Source organism: Periplaneta americana, chromosome 12, assembly GCF_040183065.1.
Source record: "Periplaneta americana isolate PAMFEO1 chromosome 12, P.americana_PAMFEO1_priV1, whole genome shotgun sequence".
NCBI classification, from domain to species: Eukaryota; Metazoa; Arthropoda; class Insecta; order Blattodea; family Blattidae; genus Periplaneta; species Periplaneta americana.
Genome location: NC_091128.1, coordinates 746 through 18355, shown reverse-complemented (window position 1 = coordinate 18355; position 17610 = coordinate 746). Strand labels below are relative to the sequence as shown.

The 17610-nt window shown below is 37.7% G+C and overlaps 1 protein-coding gene across 1 annotated transcript; it reads right to left on the bottom strand.

Moving 5' to 3' along the window:
- Window positions 1-13311: 13311 nt before the first annotated feature.
- LOC138709998 (LIRP-like) lies at window positions 13312-16345 on the bottom strand. The gene is made up of 2 exons (XM_069840676.1): window positions 16142-16345; window positions 13312-13546 (listed from the first exon to the last, which is right to left on the bottom strand). Exons 1-2 carry the CDS (start codon window positions 16338-16340, stop codon window positions 13356-13358), a joined length of 390 nt encoding a protein of 129 aa, XP_069696777.1. The 5' UTR covers window positions 16341-16345; the 3' UTR covers window positions 13312-13355.
- Window positions 16346-17610: the final 1265 nt, after the last annotated feature.

Genomic DNA, 17610 nt, shown 5'->3' with positions numbered 1-17610 from the left:
ATTTTGTTAAAATTCTGTTTTGTTTGTTTGTTTTGTTTCTTGGCTGGAAAGTTAGATTAAGATAAACGAAGTAAACGTCTTCTTTCACAAGAGGGGTGAACAGTTCTACTTAATATGTGAAAGCGTACTACTAAGTTACAACTTTCCACTACCATTACCACCATCTGCATCACCAACACCAACTATTTGAGATTAGAATATGGGTTTACTTACTTACTGCCTTTTAAGGAACCCGGAGGTTCATTGCCGTCCTCACATAAGCCCGCCATGGGTCCCTATCCTGTGCAAGATTAATCCATTCTCTATCATCATATCCCACCTCCCTCAAATCCATTTTAATATTATCTTCCCACCTACGTCTAGGCCTCCCTAAAGGTCTTTTTCCCTCCGGTCTCCCAGCTAACACTCTATATGCATTTCTGGATTCGCCCAAACGTGCTACATGCCCTGCCCATCTCAAACGTCTGGATTTAATATTCCTAATTATGTCAGGTGAAGAATACAATGCGTGCAGTTCTGTGTTGTGTAACTTTCTCCATTCTCCTGTAACTTCATCCCTCTTAGCCCCAAATATTTTCCTAAGCACCTTATTCTCAAACACCCTTAACCTATGTTCCTCTCTCAAAGTGAGAGTCCAAGTTTCACAACCATACAGAACAACCGGTAATATAACTGTTTATAAATTCTAACTTTCAGATTTTTTGACAGCAGACTAGATGACAAAAGCTTCTCAACCGAATAATAACAGGCATTTCCCATCTTTATTCTGTGTTTAATTTCCTCCCGAGTATCATTTATATTTGTTACTGTTGCTCCAAGATATTTGAACTTATCCACCTCTTCAAAAGATAAATTTCCAATTTTTATATTTCCATTTCGTACAATATCCCCGTCACGAGACATAATCATATACTTTGTCTTTTCGGGATTTACTTTCAAACTTATCTCTTTACTTGCTTCCAGTAAAATTCCCGTGTTTTCCCTAATCGTTTGTGGATTTTCTCCTAACATATTCACGTCATCCGCATAGACAAGCAGCTGATGTAACCCGTTCAATTCCTAATGGCATACTCTAGAGCAAAGTTAAAAAGTAAAGGTGATAGTGCATCTCCTTGCTTTAGCCCACAGTGAATTGGAAACGCATCTGACAGAAACTGACCTATACGAACTCTGCTGTACGTTTCACTGAAACACATTTTAATTAATCGAACTAGTTTCTTGGGAATACCAAATTCAATAAGAATATCATATAAAACTTCTCTCTTAACCGAATCAAGACTATGGGTTTACCTATGTAATTTCTATTTATTAGTCTCGAGATTGTAATAATAATAATAATAATAATAATAATAATAATAATAATAATAATAATAATAATGAAATATTTTGTGTGGAGTGTGGCATTGTATAGTGCAGGAACATGAACATTACAACGAATTGAAGAGAAACGACTAGAAGCATTTAACTGCCTAGTTCCTTTTAAAATTCTAACCAAAACGTGATAACAAAAACACAAAAATTACTAATTTCAACATAACTAGAAATAAATAATAATTTAATTAAAAAATTCATTAAAATAATTAAATATTAATAAATCAAAACCTAAGGAAATTAAATTTTAACAAACTTAAAAGTGATAGTTATTATAAAACCAACACTAATCAAAAACAATAAAATTATAAAAATGTACCAGTGTGGATATGGAGAAGAATGGAAGGGGTGAAATGAACAGACAGAATAAGAAATGAAGCTGTGATGGAAAGAGTGAGTGAAGAAAGAATGATGCTGAAACTGATCAAGAAGAGAAAAAGGAATTGGCTGGGTCACTGGCTGAGAAGAAACTGCCTACTGAAGGATGCACTGGAAGGAATGGTGAACGGGAGAAAAGTTCGGGGCAGAAGAAGATATCAGATAATAGACGACATTAAGATAAATAGATCATATGAGGAGACTAAGAGGAAGGTAGAGAATAGGAAAGATTGGAGAAAGCTGGGTTTGCAGTGAAAGATCTGCCCTTGGACAGAACGGGTTGGGGACAACTTGTCACAAGAAATTGGTAACAGAGACAATTTGTCATAGAATTAAAACTCGTAACAGTTTACAACTAGCGACATGTTAATATGGACAATTCGGTACTATTGGCCCCAAGAAAATATACATACATTTGTATTTTCTATGTAAATATTACAGTCATTGTGTACATATTCATTTGGAACTATGGCGGATGAAATCCGTTTTACAAAATCTGAAAGAGGCCATGACAAACTTAGAAGTAAGCAAGTAAGCTCGTTGATCCAGAACATGAAGGTAAGGTGGGGATTTCTCGAGAAGCAGTGTTTGCCATTACTGGACCGGATTACAAGTGAAGCTAATATGAAACTACCGAAGAAAGCATCAGCTGCTAAAAGAACTCCGCGCCGGGCAAGGCAGGAGCACCAAGAACATTGACGAGCTAAACTTTATAGCAGAAGTCGAATTATGACGAATTGTCTATCTGTGACGAATTGTACCCATGACAAATTGAATTTTTGACGAATTGTCTCTGTTACCAATTTTCTGTGACGAATTGTCAGGAACCGGGACAGAACTATATTTGGTCCTTCTGATTTTGGTCAGTTGTTATTTTCGTCCATCATATCTTGGTCCTCAGGTACTTGGTTCGAGTTTTCCAGGTAGTGAAATATTGCCTTTTGCTGCTTAATAAAATTATACCACTACAGTAAAGCACCTACAGAACTTTTCCCAATAAGTAATTAAATACTGCGTGTTCAGTTCAAAGTGTGTCATTGCTCGCTGTATGACGTCATGTGGCTAGCCGATGAGCCTAGACAATTCAATCTTCCTGCACTTCCGCGTATTACCTACGTGCCAGAGAAGTTGCCTAGCAAGTACGGCGTTCATTCTGATGATTACTTACTGATACGTACGGTAACGCCGGTAGTGGCAGGAATGTGAACTGTTTGGAAACACGTACTGGGGTGAGTTTTTTTTTTCTTACTGTCGGGATATGGGAAGAGGGTTAAGACGATTACTTACGTACAGTATTTGTTGACATTAACTTCGACGGAGCATTTGATTTGTGTTGTGGAATGTTGTCGTACGCAACCGATGATAACAAATACCCTGCGTACGACTTGGCCGCGCAAAACACAGTTCGAAAGAGGTTATGGTAGCACACAGACCGTACAGACCGCCATCTGTTGCTACGACGTTCAAGTTATACCGTACACGTTCTCAAGTTCAGATTCAAGAACGCCTTGAATAATAGGCAACTTCTCTGATATAAAAGCTGAAATTCGCTTCAAATCGCTGACTCACGACAGTGACGTCATGACACACTTTGAAATGAACACCCAATAGTGTCTTAAAGCATCACACTTTAAAAGATTTAAATTTTTTTATTTAGTTCATTCTAATAGTCCCTTAATATTTTATAGTACCATTTTTGTTGTGAATTATAACTCAATAATTACCCTTTGTTATATTAATTTGTTTCATCAGTAAAAGAAGTATTGTGCTTTAAAAATTGTAATTTACTGACATAAGAAAAATGTTCACATTACCATTTTCTTTAATGTTCACTATAATTTTCTCTATGCGTTCTTAATTGGTTATGTAGCACTTTGATAAAGGAAGTTTGTAACGAAAGTGATTGCCTCTCCTTTCGAAAATCAAATCTTCATTATTCTATTCCATACCGTACTTTTTAATTCCATTCAAAAATCGCCATAGTAGTTTGAATGGACTTACTGCACGTTCCATATTGGTAGAGGAACTGCACGTCTTCCGCTTTACAGAATGTGTTCATCAACATTGAAATATCCCTCTGGCAGACGTCGATTGGGGACCCGAGTTCAAATCTTTTAAATATTTTAGTTGTACTTGTGGTGTACAAAGACAACTTTGTTCTCGATTTCCTTCTTACTCCACCAACACTCTGAACAAGTCCATTTTCATTATCAAGTCCGTCTGAAAAAATAGGGTATCTCCTGTTTTTGACGCAGAATCGGCCATCCGCCTTGCTAGGTGTTCCTTACGGTTCGTCCAAAGATAGGTAGAAGGCAGTAGTGGTGAGTTCGAGATGACTGATAGATTTGTATAAGAGATACCGAAGCACCCCAGCTTTTGCTTGCTCGACAAGGATATGACTGCTCATTACATAGATTTATGCAGATCACCATCAGAAGGATGGTGCACGAATTTAAGACTGGCGTAGTGTGACGGATGGTGGATCTGGTTAGGTTGGCAACACAGACGGAATGCAACACAAATAGCCTCTTTGAGCTAAGTCTAGGAATGCTTCATGTCCTACCTGTTAAGCACTTCCATACGCGTGCCTCTGTGATCGACGATTTACGATTTTCCGTCATAATAATTGCTCAACGAGGAAGAAATACGGAGTGATTTCAATTAAAATAATTTCTAAGAGTATTAATATTTGAAGAGTCCACTGCAAGAATGATAGATGTCACTTTTTTGTCGAAAATTAACCAAGACTGTCAATGCATAGCTTAAGACATATAACCGAAAATGTATTTAAAAATAGGCTTAAGGACTTTACTAATAGACGGTAATTATACACAGTATTTAAAGGGTGTAAATGATATTTTGTTATTGAAGTGTTGTATCAGTGAAGAATTATGTTGTGTCAGTGAAGTGTGTTGTGTCAGTGAAGTGTGTTGTGTAAGTGAAACGTGTTCCTGTCAGTGAAGCTTTATAGTTTATAGTTGCAGTGCAAAGTATTTGAACAGTGAAATGTTTTTGAAGTGTTAGTGAAATCAGGATAGAATCAGTGAAATGTGTCGTAGTTCCAGTGCAGTGAGTGAGTTGACAGTGAAATGAGTGTAGTGTTGAAAGGTACTTGTGCAGATATGAACATATCATACTCGTGGGTTTTAGTTCGAACATAGGTTTAAGAGACAAATTAAACTTATTTTAAATGTTGTTTTAAGTGATCATGCTTCATTTAATTTAGGATATTCCCTGTTGTTGTTATTATTATTATTATTATTATTATAAATTATTGTTAGTATTAATTATTAGTATTATTATTAATTGTATTTTTAATTAATAAGTTTCTTATTGTCATTATTGAGTGTAATTAGTTACCACTGCCACCGGGTATATACCCATTGCAGTGTGAATAAATACATACATACATATATAATGCACATAGAGAGTTATATGGCATTAACACTGATAGTCATTGTCCAGTAATGATCGGAAAATCACAGTTCAGCTTTGAGCGCTAAGCATTTCAAACTTTCAATTGCTTCTCCTGCAAAATGTATTCCAAATGACATCCATCATTCTTGCAATGGACTCTTCATTTGCAATGTCAAAATCACTTAATGAATTTCGAAGATACAGCGCATGCATTGTGTCCAGATACTCCCCCACTCTTCCTACAGAGCTGCGCACGTGATCGGATGAGTCTACTTACAAATTATAGGGGAATGGGTTTGTCTTTTCCTTGAACTCGGTAGACACACGCCCGACCTTCCCTTCTATTCTTACCCCCTCCACAGAAACGTTGTTCCCGTAATGCACATCGCGAGTGTCTTGACAAAATGCATGAGCTGTACAGTAATAGATGATTTTGCGATTCACACTCCTTCCTTAACAAAAACAAAACAAAGTTAGCTCACCTTCTAAATTATGTGTTCAAATTGGTAGCCCTCAGCTGCTTTACAATGTGTCACTCGATCATAGAAACCATTTAAGGAATGATTTAACCAGGCTTTAGGAATATCTTGCACCACTTCCATTTTTATTTAGCAACACTGAATTTGTACAGAAGTATCAAGTGTGGGTACTTTTTGAAAAGCTCTTAATGAGCTTTATTCAAAAATAAAAAAACTATATTGGGTTTTCCATTTAAAATAAGAGAGTCGGAGTTACTTCCGGTTAAACCGGAAGTAGAAAAAACTCGGTAATACCATTATTGAGTTCTTAGCATATGGTTATCCTCACATACCAAGTTTCATATCACTGAACCGTATGCTTCAAAAGTTATTTAGGTGGTGCGGGACTTTTAACTAACCCTGTATAGGCTATATAAGAGTTTTACGATATACTACTACAACACAAGGTGTTAGTATCGATTGTTAATCTTGTAATAGATGCATGTCGCTGCTCACGCTGTTCGCCATTGTGTATTCCTGGCTGCCAGTAACCAGGTTCAGCCCCGTCAACTCCAATTTGGCGTGAAAGGATTTAAGATTGGTGGAAAAGGTTACTTCAGCAGCGAGCGCAGTATTCCAGCTACAGTACTAGGAGATGAGTACCGGTAACTAAATCTGGGGACAACGTCGTCTTCCCTAGCTTCTTGCATCATAAAAATATCCAGCGGATCGTGCTGATGTCTTTTCCGTTCCCTAGGTTCATATCCGCCGAAACCAGATTTGAGCGGGTTGGGTTTGGCACAGGTTTCTATGAACTCGAGCGATGAGTTAAGCCTGGTTCAGACGGTGCTAGTTTCTGTGATGGAATCCAAGCTGGCTGCCCTGATGGCTGCCCTGCGTGCTGACTGGCTGGCTCCCATGTTGGCTACGGTGATGGTAGTTGTTCACACGGAGCTGGCTCTTTTCACAGTTCAAATTGGAAAATCATCTGCTGCTTCATCTGTTGCCAACACTCATGGTCAAAAAGAAACTAAACCATGAGTGGAAAACAACTGAAGTCCTACATTAACAATAGTAAATGTAGTAATAAGGTAATTAATAGAGTCGGGCAAACAGCCTCTTACTCCCGCTCGTCTCGTAGGCGAGACTACCTGGCCGATAACGCCAGTTCCGAGAATCGTATTCTCGAGATTGGCACTCTCGGGAACGAGGAATACCGGGTCCCGGCCTGTTATCGCACGGCCGACTTATCGTTATGAAATGTGTACACTGACTGCCGGCTTAATTGCCGCTCATCACTGCAATTCGTGACTCTTTCTGAAATATTAATGTTTATGAAGTAATTTAAGAAGGCACAGCAGTGTGGTATGCAATAATACAGCACATTATGATTGTCGACATTCTTACAGAAGTCACACTATTTTAATGAACTATTTATTGCCTTTTTGGAGAAGCAAAATAATGCAGCACTTTCAGTCGTTACCTAATCCTAAGCTAGTCTAAAACAATAACACGTTATGGTTGGAGCTACGATATACTTTCTCGCTATCAACATTTCGTTGACATTCCATATTTAATCATTCGATAGTGTTTTGTATACGCTATTGTAATGGATATCACACGACTGTATTATTATTATATTGCGCGTTCACATCTGGATGTTTCGTTGTTATGGAACGGCATATTCATCAGGATGGGTAATTATTGCGCTGTGTAAGGACGAAATAAAATAATACTTATTTATATTATTATAAAGGACCAAAGACTCTGACAAAAGATATTTTTGTTTCCCAACTGATAAAATGCTGAATGTGAAATGGAAACACTTTTGCAAGGGGAAGGACAGAATTACGAAACAGAGTAGATCCTTTCACAAATTGATCATAATTACTTACATATGCGTTTTAAGGAAACCGGAGGTTCATTGCCGCTCTCACATAAGCCCGTCCTCGGTCTCTATCCTGAGCAAGATTAATTCAGTCTCTACCATCATATCCATTTTTATATTATCTTCCCATCTACGTCTCTGCCTCTCCAAACGTCCTTTCCCTCCGGCCATCCAACTAACACTCTATATGCATTTCTGGATTCGCCCATACATGCTAGATGTTCTGCCCATTTCAAACCTCTGAATTTAATATTCCTAATTATGTCAGGTGATAGTACAATGCGTGCAGTTCTGCGTTGTGCAACTTCCTCCATTCTCCATCCCCCTTAGCCCCAAATATCTTCCTAAGAATCTTATTCTCGAACACCCTTAACCTCTGTTCCTCAAAGTGAGAGTCCAAATTTCACAACCATACAGAACAACCGGTAATATAACTGTTTTATAAATTCTAACTTTCAAGTTTTTTGAGAGTAGGCTGGATGACAAAAGCTTCTCAACCGAATAATAACAGGCATTTCCCCCCATATTTATTCTGCGTTTCCTCCTGAGTGTCATTTATATTTGCTTTATCATAACAACAGAGAATAAAAGAGGGTTATTATTATTATTATTATTATTATTATTATTATTATTAAATTAGTTACTTTACGACGCTTTATCAACTGCTATAGCTATCTAGCGTCTGAATGAGATGATAATGCCAGCGAAATGAATCCAGGGTCCAGCGCCGAAAGTTACCCAGCATTTGCTCTCAATGGGTTGAGGCGAGAAACCTCAGCCAGGTAAAGGCTGGTTCACAATAAACCGGGAACGGAAACGACAACGAGAAATAATCTATACTAATAATAAATCTGTAAGCGAAATTTTTCTGGTAATTTTCGCTTTTCCAAAAATAATTGGTGTTAACATATATAATTAATCATCCTGAAACCGAAAATCGCTTTTTTGAAATTTTTGTTTGTATGTCTGTCTGTCTGCCTATCTGGATGTTTGTTACCTTTTCACGCGATAATGGCTGAACGGATTTCGATGAAAATTGGAACATAAATTAAGTTCGTTGTAACTTAGATTTTAGGCTATATGGCATTAAAAATACTTTATTTAAAAGGGGGGTTGTAAGGGGGCCTGAATTAAATAAACCGAAATATCTCGCTTATTATTGATTTTTGTGAAAAAGTTACATAACAAAAATTTCTTTAAAAATGATTTCCGATAAGTTTTATTCCAAGCAAAATTTTGATAGGACTGATATTTAAGTCTGTCTGTCTGGATGTTTGTTACCTTTTCACCCGATAATGGCTGAACGGATTTCGGTGAAAATTGGAATATAAATTAAGTTCGTTATAACTTAGATTTTTGGCTATGTAGCATTCAAAATACTTTATTTAAAAGGGCGGTTGTAAGGGGGCCTGAATTAAATAAACCGAAATATCTCGCTTATTATTGATTTTTGTGAAAAATGTTACATAACAGAAGATTCTTCAAAAATGATTTTCGATAAGTTTTATTCCAGGCAAAATTTTGATAGGACTGATATTTAAGGATATAAAAGAGTTTTAAAATAACAATACAATACATTTCCACCGCCGCCTCAGATTATAGTGTCGTTGTTCCGTAACTGCTATGTGCAAAATATTAAATTTTTTAGTAGGAAGAAAAACAAATTTATTCGTTCTATGGTAGTAATGCATAGGAGATCGTGAATTCTTACATTTTTACACAATCAACTCTATTAATTTGGAGTGATATATTAAAGGATGCATTCAAGACTAATTTAGAATAATGTTAAACGAGTTATATTTGCACCAAACGAGTGGTCTCTGGACCAAAATGATAGCATTTTAATTATTAAAATGCAATTTAAATTAAGTAACATATTAAACGATTTATTCTTCTATCAAACACGAATGTTCCCTGGACTCAATGTTCTATTTTAATTATGTAATTACTTTATATTTATTTCTAATAAGTGCAGCGAAGCGCACGGGTACAGCTAGTGTTAAAATAAATGTATTTAAATGTGAACATTCACAATTAACGAGAAGATTGCCGGAGCCCGGAAACGGGAACGTGAAAGTTAATTGTGAATGCTCACATTTAAATGTATTTATTTTAACAATATTTCCGTTATCGTTGTCGTTTCCGTTCTCGGTTTATTGTGAACCAGTCTTAACTTGTCCCAACCAAGATTCGAACCGGAAGCCGATCGTTTCACAGTCAGGTGTGCTAACCTTTACTCTACAGCGATTATTATTATTATTATTATTATTATTATTATTATTATTATTATTAGTAGTATTATTATCATCATTATATCATTATTATTATTAGTATTACTGTTATCATCATCATTATCGTAATCATTAGGATGATTAAGATTATGATTATCAGGATTATTATGATGGTTATTATTTATTACTGTCTTGTAAGTTATCATTAGGTACAAGTATTAGAAATCTGATTAATTCTTAATTTGTTATTCTCGTTCCTATAACATAGGATAATTATTGTAAATCATATAGGCCTATATAATTTTATATTGTAACATGGCTAGAATACAATAATGATTGTTCTGTAACAATAATTTATAACGTGCACACCAATAGAAAGTGTAGTTTTCTATAGTATAGGCTGGTTCACAGTAAACCGGGAACGGAAACGAGAACGGAAATAATGTTAAAATAAATGTACAGTATTTAAATGTGAGCATTCAGAATAGTTAATTGTGAATGCTTACCTTTAAATACATTTATTTTAAAAATATTTCCGTTCTAGTTCTCGTTGCCGTTTCCGTTCTCGGTTTATTGTGAACCAGCTTTTAATATTTTCATGTTTCATATCATTGTGTTACAAACAATTTTTTTATTTAGTTGCTATAAAAGATAGCCTAATTACTATAAAGTGTAAACCATCTTGGACTATATAGCCTCATTTTCAACTACCTTTATTAAAATACCAATTAATACTATCCGTACAATAACGAGTTTTCATGCGTTGAAGGGTTCCGTACAAATTTTACGGAACAAACGTTTGAGTCATGAGTCCTGCGCTAACAGGTTAACTCGCCGTTATTCGAGAACCAGTTAAGATTTTGAGTGGCCATCACTTTTAAAAGTAATTTCCATCCTTTCCTAACATTTCTCTCGCTTTGACCCCCCATCTAACGTGAAAAACAAAAAAGTTTGCCGCTTACCAGAGGTGAAGTCTGAACAGATCACTCTCCATCGAAGTTAATTTTTTTTTTTTTTTTTTTTCACTTTCCAAAAAAGATTTTCAGATCGATTTGTTTTTCTATGCTTTCTTTATACATTGAGCTATCAATCCAAAAAATTACAGCGCGATTGATTAAGTATTATAGGAGCTACGACGTGATATATATTTAAAGAACCGGGAAATGCATAAGCCAATGCTTCCTATAGGAGCACGGCCCGAGCGATATTGCTTTCTTATCAGTACTACAGTCCCGCCTAGACCTCCGAGACTGTCGGGAATGACCTAGTATCGGTAATCTCGGGACCAAGAGAATCTCGTGTTCTCTATCAATGAGTCATTCGGCTACGTTAGGTACTCGCGCACTGCTCGGGACTGCGGTGATTACGCAACCGAGAACGGGCGATAATATGAGGCAGTCTGCCCGACTCTAGTAATTAAGCCATAAGTGCAAAACAGCTAAAGTCCGATATTTAATTGTTGTTTCTTAGAAACTAAAGACTATAGAAAAAACAGGTTTAGTTGGAAAACAACGAACATGGCGACATGGTTTCAGTGGTGATATTATATGATCATCTTTGATTCCAGCCTGCAAACCATCACGAAAAATAGCAAGGAACCTACCCTCGAAATCCAGCAAGCTTGCCATCCAAGGAGCCACCAGAGCGCATTACTTCCAGCAAGTGACCACGCAGGCTACCCATCCGCGCAGCCACCTTGGAATCCACTCCGTCTGAACTGGGCTTTAGTCAATGTTTGGCAAATTTAGCACATCATGCAACTTCTCTCTCGAGGGGAATCGTGGGAGGTGGGTAATGATTGGAAACATCTGGTTCTGCATAAGTTGGGTTCACGGGTGTTGATCATGTCGGGCGCTCCCATGCGGGTGCGGCATAAGTTATGACAGAGGGAATGAGGGCTTTGTACACGGTGGGTCCTACCCCCAGGAGTTAAGGCCTGCAGGATCCAACTATCAGTCTTGTGGTCTTATGAGGAAGAATAGAATATCATCTCGAAGGTTGAGATGGAGTCCATGATGATCCTTAAGTATTTAATTTGTTGCATCAACAGCATTTGTTGGCCGGAAAGTGTAGGTGATGGTGCTATGTCATCTAGCCTCGTTGTCAATGAAAAGAGATGGACGTGACATTTATCCACATCGAACCACGACGGAGATGGTCCAAGTTCAACTGTAACCTACGGTACGCTAACTTGGTGTTGCCCATTGCTACGAGGGCAGTGTCGTCTGCATAGATATACCGATGACTTTTTCTGTTGTAGATGTAGCGAAAGGGGAATTTATATTGACTATTACACTTTTACTACGTCATACTACTTTTGACCAATAAAACGGTACGAAAGGACGTATTTCAACCAATCATGGCTGCTTATCGCACAATTTTATCGCGTCCCTAGCATTTGTTTCTTTGTTTGCCAACATTTCAAACTCTGCTGGTCTGGACGTCAAAAAAAAAAAAAAAAATTACAAACCACTCCAGTCGATGCACAGTAGTTTCAAATATGACTCGCATTGGCATTCAAGAACACGAGTTAATAAAGATCACTGGTCATACCTATGCATCTTCCCTGAAATCCTATTTACAAATAAATGAAGAGCACCATTGGGAAATCCTGAATAAGTTGAATACACCATGTAGGCCTACATCAACGAGTTCCATTTCTTTTACGGACACGTCCAATATAACATCAATTGAACCACCAAGCAGTAAAACATTCAAATTTGAAAATTGTACATTCAATAATTATTCCTTTTAAAATTATTCACGTTTATTTTTTATGTCATCGTCGTTAAAACTTTTCTAACACTTGTATATATTATTTAGGTTATGTTTGTTATAGCTTCTGCTATATGATATTATGGATAGTCACGTATCAGAGATTGTTTAATATTAAGATTTATTGAAAATCATCTGTCAAGTGACGTTGTTTACTGGGATTCGGATAATTGAAGTGGAATGCAACTGTTCTAATAAAAATGAAACAGGATCAATAAAGCCTTCTTGACTAGTAACACTGCCATCGTGATCTAGATCGAGAAGGCATTGCTAGTAATGGTCTACAGAGTTCAATGAAGTTTCCATAGTTGGCACAACTGATAACAAGAAAACAGCCAATGATAACACACTACTGCCATCTAGCGTAATGTTGAGGTGGCACAATAATACATTTGAAGACAGTTGCATTTTCGTAAGTCAATTAATATTTTATTGTATTGGAGTACTTCGTTACTTCTAATCTTTATATACTTTCTTCTAATCGTGTAATAGTCAATTAATTCCCATCGAGTTTTGATTTTCTCTAGATAAATCAAAACCTCTAGCGAGATTACTGTTGATAAATAAATTAAACAATAGAGTCCCAATGGCAAATATCTCAGTGGCTCCTGCTAGAATTTGACAGGGTGTGCAAAAACTATAAAGCTAGAACGTACTATTGTCTTGAATATACCGCATCTGAGATATGTCGGAATGAGGCTGCCATTGCGTCTAGAACTCCGATGTTCAGTAACAATCAGAGTCCTGAATTTGACCCTATGGCAGGTGTTATGGGGAATAAGTAGAAGCGAGATGAACTGTGCTAAGATTTATTTCGGGAACTATACAGGTGGCAGCCTAGGGCGCGCAGTAGGAGCTGAGCTCGTTGTAGTCGCAGCCCTTGCGCACGCAGCACTCGTCCGCCACGCCCCAGCTCTGCCGCTTGAAGACCCTGCGGGGGAAGGCAACGGCGCTGGCCCGCGACCTGAACGGGTACCGCTCCACGTTCTCCGGGAGCTGCAGCTCCATCCACACATCGTCGTCTGAATCTGCAAAAGAATTACGTATCAGTGGCTGGGTGGAGAGGCATAGCTTTTCTCTGCATCGCTTTCCTTCCCTAGGATGTCTCCCCATTCCTCCGCATGCAGAAGTAGGCCTACATAATGTGTGTGATGAAACAGAATGGAACTGTGCTCTACTTCAACACTGACACTTCCTGTCATCAAATCGTGGTCATTTCACAGTCGCGGTAAAAAACCTTGCAATGCTCTGTAATTATGAACATTACATTACTTATTGAAGTATCAGAGTCAATCATTTAAGTTTCACTTACAGAAATCTTTTTATCGTCTGTCAATGCTAAAATTGATCAAGAAGAGAAAAAGGAATTGCTGGAACAGAAACTGAAGGAATGGTGAATGGGAGAAACGTTCGGGACAGAAGAAGATATCAGATGATAGACGACATTGAGATACTTGGATCGTATGCGGAGACAAAGAGGAAGTTTGAAAATAGGAGAGATTGGTGAATGCTGGGTTTGCAGTGAAAGATCTGCCCTTTGACAGGAAACTATAAATGAATGTCTGCCTGTGTGTCTAATTTAATTTTTTAAGAACAATCTGTAAAGCAATTGTAGCCATCGACGTAGCTTAGTGAGCTAAAGTGTTTGCCTGGTGATCCGAAGTTGCACTTGAGCGTGGGTTAGAATTTCTCTGGTAGAGTTTTTACGAGGTTTTCTCCAACTATAGGGCTAATGTCAACTAATCTATGGTGAATCCTCGGCCTCATCTCGCTATCACCAATCTGTATAACCCAGTAGTTGATAAATAGCCGACTAACAAAAGGAAATTGTGATCTATTTAGAGTTTGGATTATCATTTATATAACCGCACATAGTTTTAATTATTTATACTTAAGTTATATGTTTTACATTTTGTTAGGTATACTTTGTCAAGTTACGCATGCTATTCTGGTAGTAAGTTTTGTAAATTAAAATTATAGATTTAAAATGTGCGGTGTACAGCCCATGAAGGGACACGGCCGACCAGTCGGTTACTGGTCTCACGCTCACACGACTCGGCAGAGGTGAACGATCATGCAATCAGAGCGGAGGTATCGTGTGATGAGCACGATGATCCCTCCAGCCGTTATAGCTGGTTTTCAAAACCGGATTTCGCTACCTTTCGTAGCTTCCCAAGTTCATCGGAGCTGGTGGACACCGGTCCCATATCCTGGACGGAATTTCATGAAGACTCAATCCAGCACACATTCTATAGCCCAGGTATACTAGGCTTGATGCCTTAGCTCAGGACCTTGGTGAAATAATAGGAGGTAGGAAAATTAAAAGTAGGTAACTATCAAACCGAAGCCAGTCGGGAGGATCTCAGCACTACAAGCCGACCAGCCAACAAACCAAATGAACAATCTTTCAACTTAAAAACACATCAACCAGGCTAAAAAGGAGTCAACCGTCTTTGTCGTTTTTTTTCTCGTTACTCTTTTTCTGTTTTTCCGCTTTTCTTAAACTAGTACGTACACAACTGAAACGTACAGCAGAGTTCGTATAGGTCAGTTTCTGTCAGATGCGTTTCCAATTCACTGCGGAGATGCACTATCACCTTTACTTTTTAACTTCGCTCTAGAGTATGCCATTAGGAAAGTCCAGGATAACAGAGAGGGTTTGGAATTGAACGGGTTACATCAGCTGCTTGTCTATGCGGATGACGTGAATATGTTAGGAGAAAATCCACAAACGATTAGGGAAAACACGGGAATTTTACTTGAAGCAAGTAAAGCGATAGGGTTGGAAGTAAATCCCGAAAATACAAAGTATAGGCCTATGATTATGTCTCGTGACGAGAATATTGTACGAAATGGAAATATAAGAATTGTAAATTTATCTTTTGAAGAGGTTAAGAAGTTCAAATATCTGGGCGCAACAGTAACAAATATACATGATACTCGGGAGGAAATTAAACACAGAATAAATATGGGAAATGCCTGTTATTATTCGGTTGAGAAGCTTTTATCATCCAGTCTGCTGTCAAAAAATCTGAAAGTTAGAATTTATAAAACAGTTATATTACCGGTTGTTCTGTATGGTTGTGAAACTTGGACTCTCACTTTGAGAGAGGAACAGAGGTTAAGGGTGTTTGAGAATAAAGTGCTTAGGAAAATATTTGGGGTAAGAGGGATGAAGTTACAGGAGAATGGAGAAAGTTACACAACACAGAACTGCACGAATTGTATTCTTCACGTGACATAATTAGGAACATTAAATCCAGACGTTTGAGATGGGCAGGGCATGTAGCACGTATGGGCGAATCCAGAAATGCATATAGAGTGTTAGTTGGGAGACCGGAGGGAAAAATACCTTTGGGGAGGCCGAGACGTAGATGGGAAGATAATATTAAAATGGACTTGAGGGAGGTCGGATATGATGATAGAGAATGGATTAATCTTGCTCAGGATAGGGACCGATGGCAGGCTTATGTGAGGGCGGCAATGAACCTCCGGGTTCCTTAAAAGCCAGTGAGTAAGTAAGTACGTACACAACACCCATGCCCAAGGCGGGTCTCGAACCCACAACCTTTCGGACCAAGCGATTGCGACATGCCTCCAGGTCGGCATCGTTGGTACTGTACCTGGCCACGCCTTCTTCTGCGCCCTGGACAGAGGCCGTATGTTGGTGTAGTAGGTGCCGTTGCAGATGATGTGGAGCGTGCTGACCAGCGTGGGGCCGCAATAGCGTCGGGACCCGCGCTTGTCCTGGGGCTGGAACAGGTCGGACTGCGACTCGCACAGCACGCACAGACAGGCCGCCACCATCACCACTCGCCACATCTGCAAGCAAGCAAACACAGACAAGTCACCCTATGATATCTATCGTTATAAGCAGGGAAAGGATTTATATGTAAATACATATTTACTTATAAAGCTAATATAATTTATATTTTGCATTATCTTTATGTTTCACAATGTGTAGGGTTGAAAAATCCTACTTTTATTTTCCATATTTTTCCATATTTTAGAGTTTAGTACATATTTTCGTTAATTTCCATATATTTTCCATATTTCATATAAAACAGTCCATATTATATTAGGTTTAACAATAAAACAAAACAAAATTCCATTAACTTTTAAAAATACATTTCAACAATATAGATTTAAACACATGTTCAGTAATCCCTTTAACATCAGAGTTATTTGAAAATTAGCAGTCCTATCAACAATGGGAAAGTAAGTTACAAAACTGTATTAATTTAATTTAAAATTTTTAACAGACTTCAGTTGTGCAGCTCAACAGTTAAATGCCAGTCAGAGTACACATAGGTTCAGTTTTGTAAATCATACTATAAAGACGGTAAATATGCCAAAAGTACGTCATTCAGTCAATTTAAAATCAAAACTAACAAGTTACATTTCAGAATTTAAAGAAGATGGTTTATCAACTGACAATAAAATATTATTTTGTAATTTGTGTCAGTGTGCAGTATCATCTACACAAAAGTTCCTGGTGCAACAACACATTACAACTAGTAAACATCAGGCCAACAAACAACTAAATTCCAAGCAGAGACAATTGTTTTTAACACAACCAACAACATCGAATGTAAGATCTGAGTTTAACATCGACCTGTGCCGTTCTCTCATCTCTGCTGATATTCCTCTCTACAAACTAAAGAATAAGGTCTTCAGGGAATTCCTTGAAAAATATACTCAACATACAATCCCGGATGAGTCAACACTTAGGAAGACGTATGCTCCATCCATCTACGATGAGACAATACAGAAGATAAGAGATGAAATTAAAGATAGTTCAATTTGGGTTTCCATTGATGAGACTCCCGACAAAGAAGGTAGACTTGTTGGTAATGTAGTTATCGGTTTGTTAAGTGAACAATATTCTGAACGAATTCTTTTACATTGTGATGTTCTAGAAAAGTGCAATAACAAAACTATAGTTAAACTGTTCAACGAAGCTATGGGTATCCTGTGGCCAAAGGGTATTATGTACGATAATGTGTTATTCTTTATTAGCGATGCTGCCCCTTATATGGTCAAAGCTGGACAAGCATTATCTGTTGTATATCCTAAATTGACTCATTTTACT

Coding starts and splice junctions, on each gene's coding strand:
- LOC138709998 (XM_069840676.1), bottom strand. CDS start 16,340: ATGTGGCGAGTGGTGATGGTGGCGGCCTGTCTGTGCGTGCTGTGCGAG. Junction 13,547..16,141: donor GCAGAAGAAGGCGTGGCCAG/GTACAGTACCAA, acceptor ATTCTTTTGCAG/ATTCAGACGACGATGTGTGG.